The sequence below is a fragment of the Fulmarus glacialis genome, unplaced genomic scaffold (genome assembly GCF_000690835.1).
Source record: "Fulmarus glacialis isolate BGI_N327 unplaced genomic scaffold, ASM69083v1 scaffold8973, whole genome shotgun sequence".
Classification (NCBI taxonomy): domain Eukaryota; kingdom Metazoa; phylum Chordata; class Aves; order Procellariiformes; family Procellariidae; genus Fulmarus; species Fulmarus glacialis.
The window spans coordinates 3,505-26,023 of NW_009202241.1; the positions used below are offsets into that span (position 1 = coordinate 3,505).

General features: G+C 39.6%; 1 protein-coding gene across 1 annotated transcript in view; it reads right to left on the reverse strand.

The window, feature by feature from the left end:
- Positions 1 to 11,706: 11,706 nt before the first annotated feature.
- Positions 11,707 to 22,519, reverse strand: part of NKTR (natural killer cell triggering receptor) — a 28,811-nt gene continuing 17,998 nt past the window's right edge. The window contains exons 9-15 of the mRNA XM_009574210.1: positions 22,319 to 22,406; positions 19,317 to 19,462; positions 15,386 to 18,313; positions 15,058 to 15,153; positions 14,665 to 14,724; positions 13,460 to 13,552; positions 11,707 to 11,785 (exon numbers count right to left, since the gene is read on the reverse strand). Coding sequence (XP_009572505.1) covers positions 11,707 to 11,785; positions 13,460 to 13,552; positions 14,665 to 14,724; positions 15,058 to 15,153; positions 15,386 to 18,313; positions 19,317 to 19,462; positions 22,319 to 22,406 — 3,490 coding nt within the window. The remainder of the gene's footprint in view (positions 11,786 to 13,459; positions 13,553 to 14,664; positions 14,725 to 15,057; positions 15,154 to 15,385; positions 18,314 to 19,316; positions 19,463 to 22,318; positions 22,407 to 22,519) is intronic.

Consider the following 22,519-nt stretch of genomic DNA (forward strand, 5'->3'; position numbering starts at 1 on the left):
GGAGGCGGTCCCCTTTCCCACGGGCGCCGGCTGGCAGGCGAGCGGCGGCCGTGCCGGTGTTTATCCTCCCCTGCGCGGTGGAAGGGCTGCGATCCAAGCCGGGGAAGACGTCGTTACTCTACTCTTAAACACGACGGCGTGTGCCAAGTTCATCCACCCGCCGCTGCAAATCACAGCCGGGGCTGACCCGGCATCTCGCTGCCCGAGAGGGAGCCCCCACCTCCCAAAGCTGCAAAATACACCTTATCCCGGGATTTTCCTTTTGAGGGATCACAACTCCATCGGGAATAGCTTTTTCTCTTTGGTCGGCGGAGGCAGGGAGGGGAATCCACGTTGCAAATAAGACCCTGACCCATCAGAAGGTCCAGTGAAGCTCCTGAATTTGTATTTTCTGTTATTTTTCATGCACCTAGTAATTTGCCCGCCCACAGGTGTCTGCCGGATCCAGCAGCAGCCAGGTTTTAATTCTCAGAGGAGCTCGTATTGGATTCCAGGTCCTGTTTTCTACCGATTTTGTAATAATCAGGTTTAATTTTGGATGTGGTAATGCCAATATTAGAAAGTTTACTTACAACCCTTGAATTATAGCGCAGTGATGAGAAGAACCAACTATTAAAGAAAAATTGCTTGGAGGAGGAATGTGGAAACCACCCCCCCCATGCTTCCAGATTCCCTGCAAAATATTTAGCTTATTTCACCCCTAGAAAAGAAATTACAGGATCGTGGATTTATGTTGGAAGGGCTCACGTGGTTCAATGTCTTGCTCAAAGCAGAGGGTTTCTCATCTTTTTATTACCTCGCTCTTCTCTCAGCGCTCAACCCGAGGATGTGGACCAAAGAGGAGCCTTAACCCGTATCATTCCCAGCCCAAACATCTGCCCTGCTGCTGAACATCAAGAAAGACTTGTTGGGTACCAAAACTCACAGCGAGGTGATGCTGTGGCGCGTCTCTTCGCGCTGCCTGGCTCAGCGTGGCTTTAGCATCTTTGCGTCCCTTCCGCGGTGTCGGCGTTGACAGACGTCGACTCATTAGCAGTGGTGCTAATGAGTTAGTATCGTTAGTATCGGTGCTGCAAAATCGCACCGCCAGAACTGGTGTCTTGGGGTATTTTTTCCAGGTGGGTCACCTAAGTGTGTTATAAGGGAGGAGAGGACGGTGCAGTTGACATTACCCTGATTTTTGAGCTGGTCCTGCTTGTCCCCGGGATGAGTGACAGCAGAGGAACAGAGCATTGCCAGGTCTTCATTTTGGGGGAAAAGGGCTCATTTTGAGCATTACTTAACTGCAGGTTTTAAGATCGAGGCCTCTGCATTGGATGCATCAAGCAAGCCAAGCCAAGCAAGCCAAGCCAAGTTGTCCTCGCTGCTGATGCGTTGGAGAAACAATCTCTATTAACAACTTGACTTGGCAGTTTCAACATTTTCGGGAAAGAAATATTTTTATTCTCCCACCAGGCCTTTCTCCAGCCATTATTGGCTACTGCTTTCCTGCATGAACAATTTAACTCCTGTTATGTTCAGGGCACCGGACAAAAGTAAATTCAATAAAATTTAACCTTTGTCATGAAAAAGCACATGGATTTTATGTTCTACATGGGAAAACCACAGGATTTTATAATTTTTTTTTTTTTTTAAAAGGCCTTGACAAGACCATTGAAGAAACTAAGCTGCCACTGGAGAAAAGGTCCTTTTATTCCTTGAAAGCTGGTTAAAAGACAAGAAGCAAAAGGTAGGGCTTTAATGGTCACTTTTCAGGATGGAAAAGAGTCCATGGTGTGGTTCACCAGAGACCAAGTCTGGGGTTTTTCAACATCCTCATCAGCAACGTGGAGGAGTAAGAGCAGACCCACATCTCCGCGGCTGCAGGTGAGCTCTTCCAAGGTCATCAAGTGCCACACCGATGGCAAGCAACTCCAGGAGGCTCTCAAAAAAAAGAAAAAGCAGAGAAGAAAGTTTCAAATGAACTTTGGTATGGGAATACATAAAGTCTGGAGGAAAAAGGTCTAAACCGTGCTTGTGCGATGCTGAGTTGGAACCAGCAGCTAGAGCCGAGATCTTGGATTGCCACCAGCAGCTCTCCGAAATCACTGGCCCAACGCGCGGCGAAGGTGTGTTCAAGGTGCAGCCAAAAAAAGCCAAGAAATTGTTATTTCTCTGCCTTCCCTGAGCACGTCCAACGCTCAGGGCATTACCTCACTGCTGCAGAAAACCCTGGTGCATCCACATTTTGAGGACTGTGTAGTCCTGATCTCCAAGAGGAGGACGATGGTGTTGGAGAAGCAGAAAGAAGAACAACTCAAATGACTCGTGGGCTGTAGCTGCTTTACAAGGCGAGATGAAAAGGTCAGGACCCTTCAACCTGGAGAAGGGAAGGCTGTTGGGAGCTTACGAGCAAGGTGCAGCAAGTCAAAACTATGACTCAAAGGAGCAGGAGATCAGTTTAAAACAATTAACGAAGTCCTCTTTCCGTCAGCAGGTTGCCACAAGAGCCAAATACATTCCTAGATTCAAAGAAGGGTTGAAGAAATTAATGGGAAATAGGTCTGCCAACAGACACTAGAGGGAATGGGGCAGGCTGGTACCCACCAATGCCCACGATGCAACGATTGCTGGTGCTGGGAGAGCAGAGGGGAATGAACTGAAGGTATTTTGCCTTGCATGTGGTCCTGAAATATTATCTCCTGGCGCTGTTGGAAAAGACTATTAGGCTAGATAAACTTATATGAAAATTGGGCAGTTTACTGGACCCGATTCTCCCAAATCCAGTGAGATATGCTTAGATTACTACTTATCACCTCTAAACTTCATCGAGAACAAGCAATAAGCTTCAGTCCTTACCCAATCCGTAGCTAAAACGTACATTAAGTGGTTCCTGCGTTGCATCGTGCAAACTTAAAGACCGAATTTCTGCGAATTCAGAAATGCTTCGGAGTCACCTACGAGTCACGTTCACAGCGCAGCGATGGGTTTGCTTGTTGACGAGCCAGGTGTGAGAGCTGCATGGGTCTTCCCAGCACGGGGCTTGCAGTTCAAAGGCATCTTTACATATCAAAGGATAACGCAGTAAGAAACAGCATTTCATTAGTCAGGAAGTTATAAATTGATATCTTGATTGAAATAATTACCAAGAATTACAGGAAATACCCGGAGATGCATTTATATTCAAGAGAGTCTCCGGGGTTGAGGGGAAATTTGCCCCAAACAGGAGTTTCTGTTCAGGAGTGGGATGCAGCACGTCAAAATGAAGTCCCACCTCTCAGGCCCACCACATTGCTCCCGCCTGATGGCTTCGGTCCTCGTTTCCGAGGGCTCAGTGGGACACGGGGGAGTCGAGACCAAGTAAGTGCTAGATCTTAACTGCTTCTTCTGTATCAGTCTTCAAGTTCACTCTAACTTTTACCCATTTTCTTAGAAAAAAACATATTCTTACTTTTTTCCTTAGATAATCTCAAGTTGAGAGTGATTTTTAAGACTGGTACTTGGTGGGGTGGCAAAGCAGATATGTGTGAACTGCATTAATTTCAAAGCACCTCTGGCTTTTAGGTCGCTGAAATCCACAGGGAACCTTTCCATCATGATCGGGGTATAAATTGGTAACGTGAAAGGCAAGAAACCATCTTATTCAGTAAGTACTCATATACAGAAAAAACAGTGAATTTTCCTCCCCTGCCTAAGCCACGGAAAATAATCCCCCAAACAAAAACATTTCCAGGGTGAAGATCACGTAGAAATAGTCTGATTTATATTAGTGCCAAAGAAAAATATTAAATGCCGGTATCTGTGCTGGTATCCTCAATTCAAGGAGGATGCAGAAAGATATTCAAGCAGAGAAGGTCACAGGGGTGAAGTGGAGGCCTGGAAAAGATGTCTTAGGGTGAAAAGCTCAGAAAGTGTGCACCGTTACTCCGTTTTTCAAAGATAAAGTTACAGGGGGGGATTAGAAACATGGTCTCCGAGGGAAGACTACGGAAAACAAGCATTAAATTAAGACTCCGGCCCCTGCTCACATCCCCGCGTCCCTGGCACGGCTGGAAGAGGAAAGATGGCAGGGGCAGATGACACGAAGCCGGAGGAAAGCAGTGCTGGAAGGAGGGAATATTGCTCGGAGAAGTTATTTATGATCCGCCGGGAAACCGAAGAGATACACAGCCTGGGGGTCCCTGGGGATCTGTCCCAGGCCTGGTACTGCTCAAAATATTTTTTTAATAATTACTTGCATGAATAGAAAATTTGCTTCTTACAGCTGCAAACGATACCAAGCCGGGAGGGACTTCAAGTACTTTGGAGGATGGGCTGGAACTTCAAAACAATCTTAAGACACTAGAGAAATAGCCTGGAAAAAAAAAAAAAAAAAAAAAAGGCTGCAATTTAGTAGAAACAAAGGGGAAAACTTGCTGCTTGTGTAAGAAGAGTTGAGCTGCAGAGCACAGCCCGGGCAGGGAGCGGGCGAGCTGGGATGCGGCAGCGCATCCCTGCCTGGACCAAGCAGCCTTCCTCACGCTGTTGCAAAAGCAGCAAACCACAGGCGTGTGGTTTGGAGACGTAAACGTTGCCTGCAGGACACGTCGAGCGATGCTTTAGATCCGCTTGGCACCGAGAAGCCTCTGGCTGGAGTATGTTGTCCGCTTGGGTATGGTGACTGGGGGAGGTTATGGGCTGGTGGTAGAGTCCAGGAGATGGCCAGATTTAAGAAGTTGCAAAAAAACCCCACAAAAGACCCCAACACCCCCCAAAACCACCCCAAAAACCAAAGGACCTGGAGCTATTTAGCCCAGAGAAGACCAGATTTGGGGAAGAGCTAGTAGAACCCTTTTAACAACTATTTAAGGTGGCCTTTTTCCTTCTACTTAAATACTGAATTAGAAGGGAAAAGGTCATTCTCTTCCTCTCTGCGAGAAGTAGTGATGGGGTGAAGTAGCAGCAAAGGACCTTTAGTTTAGCCATCAGAAAATATATTTCTTTATTTTTTTTTTAATAGCGTGGATAGTTCAGGCAATTTTGGTTTTGGCACTTCAACTGCTGAATCTCAGTGCTGGCAATTTTTTTACAGATAGGTTGGATAAGAACTACTGCGTTTTATACAGATAGAGTTGATCCTGCCTCGGGGGAGGAGGAAACGGTGCTGAAAAGGTCCCTTTTTGCTCTGTTCTCTGGCAAAAATGTTTTCTGAAAGGGGTTGGGTCGAAGCTAGTGATAGAAATGAAAGATGATCATGGAATCTGTGCGGTTTCCTGCAGGAAGTCTATCGGAGCTCCATCACTAAAGCTGGATTTCACCATCAGTATGGGGGTTTTTTTGCAGATAGAGCTGTTTCCATAAAAAATTTTTTTTTTTTTTTTATTTGTTCCCCCCCTAGTTTAACGGAAAAAGAAGAAAGGTGTTTATCGCACCGCGCATTGCTACACTCAGGAAATTTAAAATCACACCGAGTAGCAAAGGCAGAGCGAGGCAGCGTGTGTTTTCTGTTATTAGCTCATATTCCCAGATTCGCTACCGTTGACCAAATTACCCTTATTCAGCTCTCATTTCTCTAATAACCCATCCTGCCGAGCTCGGTAGGGAACCACATCTTCGCTGCATGCTTGTGAGCTCTCAAGGATTACCCCAGATGACACAAGGCGGCTTTTGTGGTACGGAGAAACCAACGTCCATCTCAAAGCCTTAGGTAACGCTCTACTCTCCAGACCATCTTTCCACAGATGAGAACATCAAGTACTCGATATCCTCCCTCCCCCTTGGTCAAAAGTCAAAAAAGAAGTCAAAAAAGACTTAAAATGAACAACTGTTTGTCACAAGAAGAGATTTAATCTTTGAAGAAGGAAGATGTCCAAGGTCAAAAGAGCTTCAGAGCATGGCCCGAAGGCTGTTGCTATTCAGCCAGAGTTGCAGGTCCTAGCAAAGTCAGTGGAATAGGAGATATCTAGCGTGTTCCCCAAAATTATGTCTAATCCTCGGTGTCAAATAGCAATGCTGCTTGCGGAGCAGCCGCTGCTCTTACCTTTGTGGCCGTGACTATGGGTGACATTAACAGCGGAGGACCCCTGGGAAGCCCTGGTCATGGGACACAATAAGGACTGATCAGTCCCTACAGGGAAGACATTAAAAAATAAGTGAAATGAAGTGACCAGGGATGCATTGCTGGCTATTTCTCTCAAAACGAGAGCTGAGGACACTCAACGAAATTATCAAACTACACGTTACAGTAGAAAAAAAAAAAATGAATTCCTCACCCCCAGTGTTACCGCTTTACAAGGGGGAAGCCGTCATGCTGCAGACCTCAGAAGCATAAAAGGATTAAAAAAAAAGAAAATCCACAACTGCTTTATACAGCCGTTATTAAACACAGTGGTTCACACGCAGCCGTTGCAAAAGCCTGCGAAGTTTACCGAGAAAGGATCATAGATTTGTCCTCTTGCTTTTTCTTTTCTTTGTGCACCTGCAACTCGGTTATAACCATGGCTATGCTACTTTTATTCTAGGACCTCACTTCTTTGATACTAGGAAAGCTTTTTATTTTTTTGGCTTGGCCACATCGAGGGGACATTGAGGGTGGAGGTTTGCCAGGGAAGCGCTCGCCTCCCTTTCCCTTGGAGTTCTGCGACAGCGAGTATAAACATCTAAAATTGAAATAGCTACACCAATTTAAAAAAGAAAAAGCTTTCTTTATGCCAAATATCTAGCCCTCTCAATAGATTGGGTTTGCTTTTTCGTTTTTCCTTAAACATACTTCTTCAACCAGCCCTTGAAGACCCAAAAGTCTCTGGTGATTGATTCATCTCACGGGTACAGTCCCGAAAGAGTCGGGCGTTTCTCCGGGAAGTGCAGTGATCAGCCCCTTACCCTCTCCCATTCCTGAGGCCCTTCCCAATCCTCCTCATCCTTTTCGCGGCTCATTTTCCAAAATGCATCAGGGAGAAGTTACGCAGACGCTGCCCGAGCGATGGGACGGGCGGCCAAGGCACTAGGAGAGGGGGAGAACTCTTCCTTGTCCTCTCTCACAGGGCGCACGATGAGCTGCAAGAAAAAGCCCAAGAGGAAGGGAAACCCCTTCCTGGCTCAGTTAAGGAATTAATTAAGGAATTTTGTAGCCTAAAACCAGGACTAGAACATAATGCCAGGGTGGGAGCTACAAGCGTTCACAAGCTGTGTTGAGCTCGGCACTCTCCGTGTTGGACCAACCTTGGGTAAAGACATTGGTTTTCTTGGGCTGCACCACGCTCCTTCAAGGACAGATACCCATCACAGGAGAAATATCAATTAATACCAAATTAATGCCCACCCCCTCTTGGTGCATCCACCGTGACTCTGAAATATTACCTTCATTAAAGAAAACCCCAAAACTGCCTCAGACTGTCTGATTTCACACATGCAATCCTACCTACTTCAGAGGGACTACACGGACATGGACATTATTAAATTCAAGACTAGGTCCCTTTAATGGTTTATATAATTTAAAACAGTTTTAACTTACCCCAGTTAAGCAGCTAAAGCATTCTAAAACCAGGTGGAAAATCGTTACTGTTTCACAACCATATTAAAAAGAAAATTATTTATATGGCTGTTAAGTAGGGGTGGAGCATGCAAAGCTTTATCTTCTCATGATTTAAATCCCAGGCAGTGTTCAGTTTGGAAATTACACCAGATGGATTCCAGAGTGCAGCTCAAGGTCATCTAAATACTGTGGTTCTGCTCCAAACTGTAAGCGTGATCATCACAAACCACACAAAGCCATCAACAGAAATTTAATACGCTGTCAGATACTTGGTGATCTTCCGAAAGAGCACTTTAAATGCTTTTCGAGTGCAAGGACACAAATAGCCCTTGTTTAAAAGCGATACAGTAGGAAGGAAATCTCTCTGCATGTCGGTATCGTAGGAAAAGTGCATTTATGCTGTTGCTTTGTAAATACGTGCTTTATAAGAACTAGTTGTTTGATAGCCAGATGGTTCATTTAGTATTGTCTTATTCTAGACAAGTTAAGTCATTCACCTGCAACTGGAGACAGAGCGCTTGCTCTCACAGGGCTACACCACAACAATATTCTGTGTACCACGGAGTGCGTAATCTATTGCCAAAACAACCCATGACATACAGACCTAACCTTATTAAAACTCCCCCTCTTTTCTTTTTTTTGATGAAACCACTTATATTTGAGCAATAATTTTACTACGTTGCAGGATTTAAGACTTGTTTCAATAGAAAAATGTCACTAATGAGTAATACGTAACCGGGTGTCAGCCACTCTATTTTTAAGACTGCGTGCTCCGGCGCAGCGCCCTGCCTCCAGCCTCCTCCCAGCACCCCGGCTTGCTGCCGGCTCAAGGTGACAGCTTGACCTCTACAGCAGCACCTGAGAACAGCCCCGTGATCTGGTGTTTAACTTCTGCACAGAATATGGCTTTTTAAGCACAAAAAGCAACATTATGCATTTAAAAGAAAGGTTGTTGGCTACCTCTCTTTAACAAGACAGAGACTGTTTTACAGTGCAACACAGAGGTTGTCTAACATTTCTTACACTGTTGTTTTTGCCTGCTGTCTTCGATGTAGCCATTCACCCCTCCCCTACTTTTTTTTTTTTTTTTCACCTTTCATCATTATAGCTCATATCACCTGGAGTTCCTACTTTTCCTGCCTAGGATTTCTTGTGCCTCCTCCTCAAAGGCAGTGCTCCCAAATTTGGGAAATGCCAGGTTAACCGGATCACGCTAAAGACTAAATCAAACAACAAGGAAACACTTCCACTTGTCCTTTTTTACCTTAGACCAAGGCAATTAGCCTTTCCATTAGGACAAAGCCGGTATTTTCCAATGAAATCCAGTTTTTCTGGAACAGAAGGTCTAAAAGACTAATGGATTAGTCCACTGAGCCATTACATCTGCTGACTTGAACTAGTAACCACATTTCCAATATGCTACGGAAACGATGCGGGAATGTGTATTCGGGAAAGAGGATTTAGCGAAGGAGTTAAACTCAGCACATTTGGAGACTTCCGTATAGATCTGTTAAGTGTATCTTTGCACAAAGGATAGGAACCTTTTATATATCTTGAGGAAATGGCGAGACCTCAAATCACTTGGAAATTTCAAAATATTTGTTCCTCCAACGACTATTATGTAAACCCAGTACAGAGTCTTGCTGAGGAATCATTCTCTATGTAGGTCAGGAAAAGGAAAGGCAACTTGTATGTAGTCTTGCAAGGGACAAAAGTGGATACAGAAATTGAAGTATATTTTTAATTTTCCTGCCTGCTTCCCTCAAGCAGTAATGGATTTTTCCAGATGTAGAGAAAAGAGCATTTGCAGATATGTACAAAAGTTTATTTTACAAACAGCAACTGCTTTTGAATAACAAAATTGCAAAAACATAGACCAAGATTAGAAAACCAGCTCAGGGTACATTTTCTATCTGAAGCACAATTTAACAGACTTCACTAAGTAAAAATACCTCCCCCCCAACCATCTACCAGATGGAATTTCTTTATAAAGCTTTAATTCAAGATACGAAATAGACATTAGTGACATTGCAGTAATTTTGGACAACTACAATTAATTGATTGACCATATTTCTATTACCTTTTCCTGGCCTTAAAAATAAAAAGTCAACTCAGATCTGAAATATGACAAAGTCCGATTCTGGAGCAATTTTTTCTCTAATAAGTACTGAGTGGCAATGTTTATATTTGTATATTTTGTTACACCACTAGCCCACTAGTTCTATTTTCTCAGTAAGGGAAAAAACGAGTTACATTTGTACTTAAAACTATAAAACTGCAACAAACATTTTCTTGAGTTAGCAATGAAATATTTGTTCAGGACTCTGAAATGGCTGCTACTGTTAGAAACATGTCTGTAAATATATACTGACTTGAGTAATAAATGTACTTAATGTTAAAAAGCATAAGCAGCTTACAAAATACTGATTCAAAAGGATTACGTGCACACACTTTTACCTTGAACTACAAGAGTAGGAAGGGTGTAAGTCCAGAATTTTGGCTTCTTCTAGAAAGTGAAAAACCTATATGACAAATTCAGTCTTAGGAACCTGCGTATAAATGTCTTATTCAGCTATTCACAGACAGAAATGGAGGGCATCATTACAGTCTTCAAACTTCACTTTGAACTTCCTTTTCATGTTTCAGAAGTGTACCAAAAGCTAATTTTGCATAGCTTAATTCAATCAGAGAGACAGTATGAACTGACATCTAAGCAAGAAATTACCACTTTTAATTTTCAAAGCTGTTGGGTCCTGATGAGATTTTAAAAAAATCATTTTCAATATTTGAAAACATTTGAGAAAATGAAAGCATCTCAAGATATTACAGAAAGTCAGTAATGAAAACTATTATAATACAACAGTACTCATTAGCTCTACTAAAGTTATGTTAGTCTGTTTTTCCACTACAGACCCACTTTTCAGGTTACATTACGCCATAAAAAACCTGTTTCTTAGTACACAACTTTCTAAACACTGAAAAACTTTACAAATTATTTTAAATCAACTCAATCAGAATATTGCAAAAATTACTCAATGCTCTTCAGCTTAAATCTATTTCTTTTTTGCAAACCATTTACCTGTAACATGGAGTCATTTTGGTATTAAACTTTACTTTTAAAGTATTGTCCATGCTTTTTATCAGGCATACCAGTATTTTTGTAGTCGTATCACTTTAACAACGTATAGTTCAGTATCTGCAATATCAATATCTGATATTCCCTATGGCAAATGGGATACACCTACAGACATTTTATAAAGGAACCATTATGGTTTGTTTTCTCTAAAAATTATCATCACGTCAGTTTTTTAAAAAGTGTTTTGAACAAACTCATGATATACTCAACAGTTTACAACATTCAACTTCAAAATGTGTTGAAGTATGCCAAGCACTGTAATATGAATTGAAATGAAATTCAAAATGTGTTTAGAAACACTTTTTTTAGACTCTTAAGAACACTGCTGTTTATCACAAAATTCGCTTTTAAACATAAAAGTTTACACAAGTTGGATATTGAGATCAAAACTCATTCATCACACTTTTGCTCACTGCTTGTCAGTTTGACAATTCCGATTGTGTATGATCTCACCCTTTTTAGCAGACTTCTGTAATATGACAGTACAGTAAGGATTAAGACAGAGTGGCAGTCTTTGTTTTCATCACCTAGCTGTTGTGTATATACTGTATATAATGCAATAATCAACAAACAAGACAGCATGGAACCCATCTTCCAGCATTAAAAAAAAGCATTTTAATAAACTAGAAATGGCAGCCTTTGTAAGAAGTTTTTTTCACAGTTTTATAGTTGCTAGCATATATTTATAGTAACAGGCAGAAAGCCCTAAGGTGTTTATAAACATACTTGAAGACAGCACTGATTGCTGCACCCAGAAAAGCGGTGGCAGCAAATTCACCTAAGTGTCATTCATGGCTTAGAAAATCCAATTCGAGGAAATAAAACTGTTTGGTTTTTTTTATTTCGTAAAAGTAGCATTTGACATAAAAAAAATTAAAAAAAAAAAAAAAATCAGTTGAGTTGAGCTTGGTACTTCTCTCCATAAGCATACAGTCAGTCAAGTGAGTTCACTGTTAAACAGTAAAGTTTCAGCTAACTCAGTAAATACCCTTCAATTTCACTTGTGACACTGTCAAAACAGTTTAACGTAACACTGAAAAAATTATTAAATACAGTTTCCATCATCAAAGAAATGTTTTCAGCTATATCTGCTGCTTTCACTGGGACTTCGATTGTTAGAGTAACTGCGATCACTTTCACTGTCAGAGCCATAAGATCTACAAAGAAAAGATTAAAAAGCCTCAAAATTGTATTTTGAGCTTCAAATTCAAAATTGCATCATGTAAAAAAATTGTCAAGACAGACACATACGAGACAAGAAAAAAACCCATACAACTCTTTTACAGGATCATATTTCCTATAACTGAAGTATTCATTAAGGGACACTCAAAATCAAAATAATCATTAACTTTACATGATGAAAACCCTGTGTAACTCAAATCAAACTGAGTTCGTAACTACAAAATTTCTTGCTTTCTCTGATACAGCTAAGAAATCATCCAAAATAAATGTTTTTGTAAATGCTAACAGCTGACTGAGAAGTATATTCTAACAAATATAATTTTATATTGCAAGCATTTCTCAACTAAGATAATTTCACAAATTCTTGCTTTATATATTGCAGTTTTTCGTTTGAAGAAGGGTCTTAAAAATTAGGCCCCATAACAACAACAGGAGTGTGTGAGTGTCTGCAGAGTGGAAGTTGTAGATTAAAATGTTTTGGCTTATCCAGAAGATTTCCAAGCTCAGCACCTGGCCAAACATCAAGATAAGAGTCCAGATGGTTTCAGACAAGCCACAGGACATACTCAAATTACACAGAATAAACTTTCATTAGAGATTTTCTAGCCTCGTGCCAGTAAGGAAAGCTTTCTAAATGAAAGTTGAGCATATCCTAATACAACATCGTTTCTCTGAAGCTTCTCACATCCTAAACCAATGATTTTTAAGTCTATTTCCACACTCTTGGTTGATCTCATTGATTTCCCCTCAAACACAAGATGAAAGTTGTCTTACTGTCAGAACTAGATGGGGAAATGGGTGAAAACAAAGACCATTAGGAGTTGGTACACAGTTGTGAAAAAATGAGTATGAGGACAGCAGAGGATGAAAATTTACAGTAGTCTTAGAGATCTGCCTGATTTACCACTGACTAATGGGACATATTAAAAGATACAAAACAAATAATCACTGATATTCACTATATACTATATATCTCTATATATGAATATCTCTCTCTCTCCTGTTCCACTTCTGATCTTCGTGAAACGTGCTCACTTACACCTATACAATTCCCCTGAACTGAACAGAATAATATATATCCTAAACTCATCAGAAGCATGCTGGATTTGCAGGTAAAACGTTCTTTCAAAATATGTTCTAGGAAGTTAAAAATTAATTCTGGATAGTATTGCAATTTTTAATTTCCCTTCCAGATTTTTTTTTAAATCCACTTTTGCAGTCTAACCAAAAGAATTTACCATCAACGGAATTCTTTGCATACCAGGTAGCTTTTAATCCATAACAGGGCACTTGATTTAAATCTCAAGAGCTAGTTCATTGTAGTTTTTAAGAAACATTTAAAATTATTAAAAAACCCAAAACATGTTTATTTTGAATGCATACATACAAGGAACTGGAGCCTTCTCAAATCTTTCTTATCCTAGTTTCCTCCCCATCCTCAAATTTACTATGTAAGAAATCCTGATTTCCTCACTCACACACTTGCTCTAATTTTAATTGTTTTTAATTATTACTTTTGGTAACAATGTATTTTTTATGCTTGGGGGGGGCAAAAAAACCCCCGTTAGCCTTCATGAATATCGTAAGTATGTATTTAGCAAGTCCTTTTGCATAAATACAGTGTCAAAGTCATGCTAGCAAAAACATACCTGGATCGCCTATCATAACTTCTAGATCTTCGATAGCTGTCACTCCTTCTACTTCGACTTCTGCTATAGTAACTATCATACGTGTATGACCTACTTTAAAGGGAAAAGAAAGTAATTGTAAATTTACAGTTTCTTGTCTAAAATTCTGTTTATTTTAAATGTATGTTTTAAAGACATTTATATACAGAGATAAGTGGCTATATAGAAATTACTTTTGAAGGATGTGGCAAACAATAATTCTACATTTTATGAAAGTTTAAATACAAGAACAAGTATATTCAAAACAACAGTAAAAATCTCAAATTTATTGATCTAGAAAAGACTTACTAAGCATTTAAAAAGTTTTGTGTTTTCTCTACAAACTGTAGATGCAATACTTCTGAAAACAAGTCACAAAGTGATTCCATTTATAACTCAAATTTATTTTAACAATAAAGGGAAATGTGTTCACTATTACTTATATCATCACCTGTAACTGTAATGCCAGGAAGATTTGGTTATTTTCAGCTTTTGAAAGTGTCTTATGATGATTTTGCCTTGATTCAAGTTGCTATCATGATATTATTTGCCCCTGTACTGGGCACTGGTGAGGCCGCACCTCGAATCCTGTGTTCAGTTTTGGGCCCCTCACTCCAAGAAGGACACTGAGGTGCTGGAGCGTGTCCAGAGAAGGGCAACGAAGCTGGTGAAGGGTCTGGAGCACAAGTCTGATGAGGAGCGGCTGAGGGAACTGGGGCTGTTTAGCCTGGAGAAGAGGAGGCTGAGGGGAGACCTCATCGCGCTCTACAGCTACCTGAAAGGAGGTTGCAGCGAGGTGGGGGTTGGTCTCTTCTCCCAAGTAACAAGCGATAGGATGAGAGGAAATGGCCTCAAGTTGCGCCAAGGGAGGTTTAGATGGGACATGAGGAAAAACTTCTTTACTGAAAGAGTGGTCAGGCCTTGGAACAGGCTGCCCAGGGAAGTGGTGGAGTCACCATCCCTGGAAGTATTTAAAAGACGTGTAGATGAGGCGCTTAGGGACATGGTTTAGGGGGCATGGTAGTGTTGGGTTGATGGTTGGACTCGATCTTAGAGATCTTTTCCAACCTTAATGATTCTATGATTCTATATTTTTAAGTACCTTAGATAAAGGGGTATTCTTATACTAAGATATTTTTATAATAAGTACATTTATTGCAGAGTTTGTATAAAACTATAATCCATACCTGGATCGACTGTGATGACCGTAAGAACTGCTTCTGGATCTACTTCTACTATAGGTTCGACTGACAAAAACAAAACCACAGAGACATTTTAAGTTAATCAGAAACAAGTGCTGAAGAGAGTGGGGGGAGAGGGGGAAGCGAGAAGAGAGGAACATGTTTTGCTCAGAATTCCTTATTCATACTACAAAACATTAACCAAAATTATTTTTCAGTAACAGGAAATTTTGAAATCTGACTATTCTAACTTGCATATTTCAAGCAGATACATCAGACTGCAGTATGCATACCTAAGCACATTTCTAACTCGCTCAGAGACTGAAACGTCGGACTGCTGTGCCTAATTTACGGGTTTTGCAACACACCCCAACACTATCTCCAACTACAGAAACTTACCTACGACTCTTGTAACTGTGGTAAGAACTACTTCGACTTCTTGACCGATCTCTACTATACCATCCTCTGCTTCGGCTTCTTGTATAGCTTCTTGACCTACAATCAATGAACAACTTTGAAAAGCACAAAATAGAATATAACTGAAGAGAAGCAGAAAATAGGAAGCAAAAGCATTATTAAAGCTTTATCTTTTAAGCTAAATATTTATTCCGTACTTGCTAAACGATACCATCCTGTTTAAATGAGTTGAAAAAGAAAAACATGCCTTAAAAATATCAAAACTTTCAAGTTAACGCGGTAGGCTGTAGGAATAGCACAAACTTCTTACCTATATGAATATGTAGAACTTCGGGATCGACTTCTTGAGTGACTGTAAGATATGGACCTTGTTCTGTGTCTGGATTTAGATTCAGATTTACTTCGTGACCTACTGAGGCTCCTGGACGGGCTATTGTCATCTCTACTTGGAGATTCTTCCTCACTGGAACTTTCTTGGTTCCTTGGCCTTCGATTTAGCCGTGCTGTTTTTCTAACTTCATCAAACAGAGATCCAGGCCTTACTTTATTTTTAGCTTTTATTTCAATTCTTAAACCTGCTGGTTTAGGCTCTGGTGCTGAAGCTACGTTCTTAACTTCTGCGGCAGTACTAATTGTTGCTGGTTGTAAATTACCAACACCTTGCAAAGGCTTCCATTTATTATCTATCATATTGCTTTGTGTATTTTCAGCAATTTCACTTTTTAAACTCCAGTCTTTAGCACCAGACACAGGGACAGAGTTATTTTCTTGCCTTCCCGTTTCTTTTTCTTCTTTAATATTAATAAAGTCTATAATATTGTTTCCTAGTTTGACAGCATCTTGGTCAGGGGTCTCAACCTGTAAATCTTTGTTTATACTAGCACTTAAAGCCTGAGGTTTAGCCGTGAGAATGACAGGAGACAAAATGTCCACATCAACCTTTCCTGGTGAGTTACGGTCTGGAGTACAAATCTCCATGTTGTCATCTGTCTGAATAACATCTTCCAATCCATTCTGGTTACTTTCTTCAGCTTGTTTAATCTCATTCTTGCAAGCCGTCACATTTATTCCTGAGTTTAAAATACTGGTTGAAGCGTTTGTTTCAATGCTGTCTTTACTAAGGTTACTGCGATCCGGTGAGGCATCACATGTAGTGTTTCTACCTAAAAGGTTTTCATCCACACAAGACTTTTCACCATTTCCCGTTTTATCTTTGACTACTTCATCCTTTTCATAAACTTGGTTTTTATCCTTTACGTCCCTGGTAAGCTGTTTTTCTTTTTTATCATCCTTGGTAACCGGCTTTTCATTTATCTCATCATCATCTTCTTCACCAAACTCCAGGGGGGGCTGCCAATGAAACATTTCTTTTCTCTTCTGAACTTTGTGTTTCTTCTCCTTTTTCCCTTTTGATTTTTCTTTTGCTTTTTTGGAATGTGATTTTTTAAGAGTTTTTTTCGATCCATGTTTATGTTTTTTTGACTTTCCTCTAATATTTGTTGAGCTAGAACAAGAACTGTCAGATTCAGAAGATGACAACTGTTTGCTTGTCTTCCACATACAATCAGAATCCAGAAAGCCTTCTGAAGAATTTGATTGGTTTTTTACCTTTTTGGTAATGCTAAGCTCTGTATCAGATCCTGATGTGGCCTCTCCTTCTTCTTTACTAGAGGAGGGTCTGGAATCTCCCCTATTATGCCTTGCCTCTCCTCTTTCGGAATTTGATTCAGAGTCCCATTTACTACCTGAATAGGATTTTCGTTTAGTTTTTGCACCACCTCTAGGTTGCTCAGAAGATTTCTCCTTAGCTGCTTTCTTTTTAGCATGATCAGAATCCCGCTCACACTTGGATTTCTCCTCCCCTCTCTCAGAACTTAATCTATTTTTATCCTGTTTCTGAGTATCTCCTTCTAATTGAAAACGGCCTTCTTTTTCTTGGACTACTTTCATTTTGGCAGAACGCTCGCTGTCAGTAGAGAAGTCTGAAGATGATAAACTGTCACTCTCTTTCAATCCTTGAGAAGACTCATCGTAGTCTTTTGTACACTTATAAGGGAGAGTACTTTCAGAGCTCGTTTCTTGCCTCAGTTTAACAGGCCGAGCATTTTGATCGTTTGATGCAGATTTTCTTTTGTTTCTGCGTCTATCATCATCACTAAGGGAATAATAAGATGTTGACTCACTATAACCTGACCTGTCACTGCGGTATTTACTCAGTGATGGTGATCTGCCAGAAGAATGAGATTTTGTCCTAGAGCTAGATGGACTTCTAGATCTCGTATAAGATCTTGAGTATGACCTACTTCGAGAGGACCTGCTTCTTGATCTTAACCAACTATCTGAGCTTCTGTCACTATGATACTTGGAATAACCGCTCCGATCGCTATCTGAACTCCTTTGTCGCTTACGGTATGAGGAAGAAGTGTTAGCCTCTTTAACAACTACTAAATTGTAATTAGTTTGTGTGGGTATTAAATGGGTTGTTTTAGCTTTCATTTCCTGAATTCGCTCATAAGATGGCTTCCACGGTTTCTGCCCAGGTTTCCACCTTGAAGGCGGCGGGCTATCACTTAAGGGTATAACAGGGAGGTTTTCTGGGACAACTGGTGGTACGACAACTTTATCACTCGGGAGTATAACTGCTCTTACAGGCTCAGCAGTCTTGTTCAACTTACTTTCATTTAATCGTGAATTTGAAATATTTCGTGGAGAATTGGAAACTATCTTTTGATGCCTAGGGTTAGAACTTGACCTTGACCTACTTCGAGAACGCGATGATTTAGAGGCTGATCTTGATCTAGAACTTCTTCGGGAATAAGATCTTGATTTAGACCTAGATCTGGACCTGTAGTATGATCGAGTCCCTCTGCTTGATAAAGTCGATGAACTCTGGTCTTCTTTATCAGATTTAGACCAGTCTCTTCTGGATGAATGTCTAGAAGACAATGAAGAAGAACGAGATTTCCTCTCACGATTTGTCCTCCTGAGGAAGGAATGAGAGGATTCTACATCTGATGAGGCTGATGTTTTCTTTTTTTTTGTTTGCTTGTGCTTCTTGAAATGCTTCTGCTTTTTAGATTTCTTTTTATGTTTCACCTTCTTTTTCTCTTTTCTGTGCTTTTTGTGATGGCTGGAATATCTCACAGTGCTTAGATCAGAATAACCGTTATGTGACCAAGATCTTGATCTCCGGGATGCACTTCTTTCATCCCATCGGCTTGTACATGGATCACTCAACCTTAAAACCAAACAAATAAGCCCCACACTAAGTGGAAATTCTTTAAAAAAATTCTGATAAACAAGTATTTTCCCCTCCTCCAAGGCAATTAATTAAGTTTAAAAAAAAAAAATTAACACCAACCCCCATTTACTAGCAGACAACTGTGTTTTGACTGAGCTTGTTACGCTCATTTTAAGATATGATATTACACCACTATCAAGAGAGCTACTTCTCTCTAAGAAATGAATTAGCCAACATCAGCAAATTTTGCATATTGTAGAATCTGTGTAAAGTGATTTAATGTTTAATGTTAAGTCCATAGGACTTTGGTCAGTTACAGCTACCACTACAGCTATGGGATTCATAAACCACGTTTAAATACAAATTTTAAAACTTCATCTTATTTAGTATTCTTTTATCTGGTATGCTGCAATATATCAATAAACTGAATGCACATTTGCAATTACTCAATAATGATTATATACAATATTCTTCAGTTTTGCTTTTGGGGTTTATCTGTTGTAATTTGATACAAGCTCATATTTAGTATCAAGCAATCTGAAATTCTGGAGAGCTGGGTTCCATCACAGAGTTTATAACTGCAGAAAGAACATATAACTAAACCAGTATATGATCGGTGGATTCGATTGTCTTATTTAGTACCCAAAGAAACCATATAAGTTTGGGGGCTCAAGGAAATCTGACATGACTAGCTCTGTGGAAAGCAACAGGAAACTGGACAGGTCAATTAATTAATTAATTATTAAATAAGTATCCAAGATGGCACTGTCAGAAATAACTCTAACACTTTTCAGCATGTGTTCATCTGGTGTCACATTAGCAAAGTAGAAAGGTTTTGAGAAAGTTTTCCACTTCTAATTTTCAGAATTGAAATGGAATGTGTTAACCACAAAGATGTTTACATTTTTTATTCAAACATGAATGACATGGTATATCTACACAATCTATTAAAGCTTGTGTAAAAAACCAAGACATTTTAGATTTGTAGTAAGGATCTTACTTATCGCCTTTACTCCACTTTTCTCCACTAGGTGGTCTGTACGTTCGTAATCTTTGCATTTCCTCTTTCCAGTGAGGAGGGGTCTCACTGCTCTCATCATCATCAGATTCAGAACACGATCGTGATCGAGGTGGGGTGTGATATCGCTACGAAAACAAAGAAAGATACTTGCATAATATATTTTTCTTTAAAAGAGACTGGATAATACAGAAAATATACCATGACTCTTACACAGATTTTGAATGCATCTTCATAACACAAGCCAGACAACATTATCCACACAAAGTCCATGAAGAAAACACAAATTCTAGTTTTCCTGCCAAAAATACCCACTTTTGCTATGCATATAACCTGCATGTGAGACTGGATTACATAGCTAACTATCTTTTCATAGTCTGAGAGCATTTCTCAAAGCTTGAGAGGGGCCATCTAAGCCATTTTTCCAAAATGTAAAAGGAAGAATTAAGGAAGACGTCATGGATTTCCTTTACATAATACCTTTTGAATTAACACAATTACTGCAGATAACCAACTTTTTTTCAGGATACTAAAGCACAGACGTTTCACTTCAGTTAGCAGACACTTAACTGCTTGTATGGGTAAAGACAAGCCCTATTTCAAAAGTTACTGCTGTTCAGCCCTTCAGAAATGGGAATCCAGTTTAAGATACCTTTCAAGCAAAAAGTTAAGTAATATTTCACAAAAGCGTAATGAAGCTTCATACTTAAAAAATTGTGCTTAGGCATAGTATTTAAGGAGGCAATAAGAGCTACTTGTGCAGTAGAGAAAAAACTCTAATATTGCTAACTCATTATTTTCCATTACCCACTTGGATACACACTTAGGTAAATTCTGTGAGGAAATTAGATGCTCCTTGACTCAATAAAGAAAACCATCTGGATTTTACTCAATTATTTTGAGCCACTTATAAAAGCAAGCAATATGTGGAAAAACATTTATATTGCCCCCAGAATAAAACCAGAAAGATGTATGTATTGGTTTATTCAGTTAATTACAGGCAGAAGTCTTTAAGATATCCTATTTATATAAAAAAAAAAGATAACCTGCCATGAAGATTTGGAGATTCCTATCCTTTGACCTGAAGCAATAACTACTTAAAAAAAAAAGCTTTTACAAATGAATGGCATATAATAGATTACTAAGGTTTCATGGAGCTCTCTAATTCTCTCATATTATACTCAGGAATCTCTCAGAACCTACAAGGATTCAAAACTACAAACGAGTATCTTAAAAAACATCAAACAAGTTCACCCTGGATAGAAACTGTTGCTAATCAGACTATTAGAGACAGCAGAAAAACGTGTTTCTCCAACTAATTGCTAGGCCTAAATTATTTCTGGTATTACTGGCTTTCATTCTTAATTTTGCCAAGAGGGTGCCAAAATTACGAAAAACAAGACACAGACACCCAAATCCGTGGCAAAAGTCAATTCCACTCAGCTCTAAGCTTTTTTCCCAGAAGTCTTTATTTACATAAATATTTCAAAACATTCCATTTACAAGGCTTCTTTTAGTGGATATCACAAGTGTCAAATACAAATGAAAGCTGTCAGATGCAGCAAGGACAGCTATCAGATTTAACGTCAAGGCTGGCAAATAAGGTTTGGTTCTCAGGCGAGGCCCATCTAAGCCATTAATTTTGTGGCTTAAAATAATTGCATCATGGGGATCAGTAGAAAAGTACTTCTCAAATCCAGTGGCTATCACATAAGAAAATCATGCTCAGAGGGGTCTCGGTTAAGACCATTCTAATGAAAAGTGTCTTTGGCTATACAGATATTGACCTTCATATATAACTTTTTTTTTTTTGAGAACTTCCACTTGCACAAAAATTTGGCAGGACCAAGCCTTGGTTTGGTTTATGGTTACCCAAATGCTGCCTGCTAAATTGACCCAGGAAAACATTCTAAAGGGCAAGAATATGCTCAGTCATGGTATGCTACAATTGGAAATACACCAGAATCAAATGCACAATTTTGAAAGCTTTTCTTACTTTCTCGCTCTTCTACTGACTGAAAAACAGCGTAGCTGTGCAGTGTTTTGGACCCTGTATTGTGGGTTATTAAAGAATAGATAACTTTTGCTTGAGTACGGTGGCACTAATGCAAAAGCAAAAGTCTTCAGGATACCAGAGACTTGAAGTAGAAGTGAAATCTGTCTAGACAGTGGTAGTCTTCAGAGAGGAAGTGGGGGGGATGACCGAGTCTGTGCATCTGTAAAAACGCTTCATTACCAGCACTGCAAAAAAGTAACTTCTTGCCCATGCAGTGTCATCTATGAAATTACATGGACTTGATCTCAGCCAGGCCAGATGGTGAAATTTGACAAACTACTTTAAGTAGCTAAAAAAAAAGAAACAAAAGGTTGACTTAAAATGTCAAAAAGCAGAACGATGTAAGTGATTCTGCCAAAGCTGCCAACAAAACTGTTGTTTCTTAGCAATGTACGCACAATCATCAGAAGATGCAAATATTAGAACTCGGGAGGACAAACAATATACATCAGAAAGGGCTGTATACACTTAGGACACTGTAGAACAGCTTTCTCTACTGTTACGTGTTACAGTCCTAAGGCTTAAAAGAAACAGCAAGGAAATCCAATGAGTGGAAAAGAATAAAAGCTGTTGTCACTTCTCATTACTTTAGATCTTATGGCTTGTGTGGGATGAATCTGGCTGAATTCATTCCAGTCTTTAAAAAGAAATAATTTTATTCTTATGTTTGAAGATTTCTTGTAGCTGAGGAGTAAGCATTTGTTTTCCCAAACAATCTTTAGGTAAAAAGACATTAACAAGAAGGATAGGGAAAAAAGCATTATAAAATGAACTATTTGACAGCAGCATTACAACCTTCTCAGCTAGAATCTACATGTCAACAATAGCTAAAAGTGTCATACAAAGCCTTCAAGGAAATTCAAAGCTCAAGGTCAGAGAAGATACTCTGGGTGAGAGGAAAGAAAAAAGAAAAATAATTGTCACCTACTATCGTGCCTCTTCCTTTAATTTTTCGTCCGGATTTAGAGACTGATGGTTTCTGGTCAGTCAGAACTGGCGCAGCATCAAGAAGCTTCCTACGTAAATTAATAAAATATGAGCTTACATGGCAAAAGCCAAAAAATTAACTTAAACTATTTTTAAGTTAAACATGCAAAATCTTATTCATTTATTTTGAGAGATGACAGAA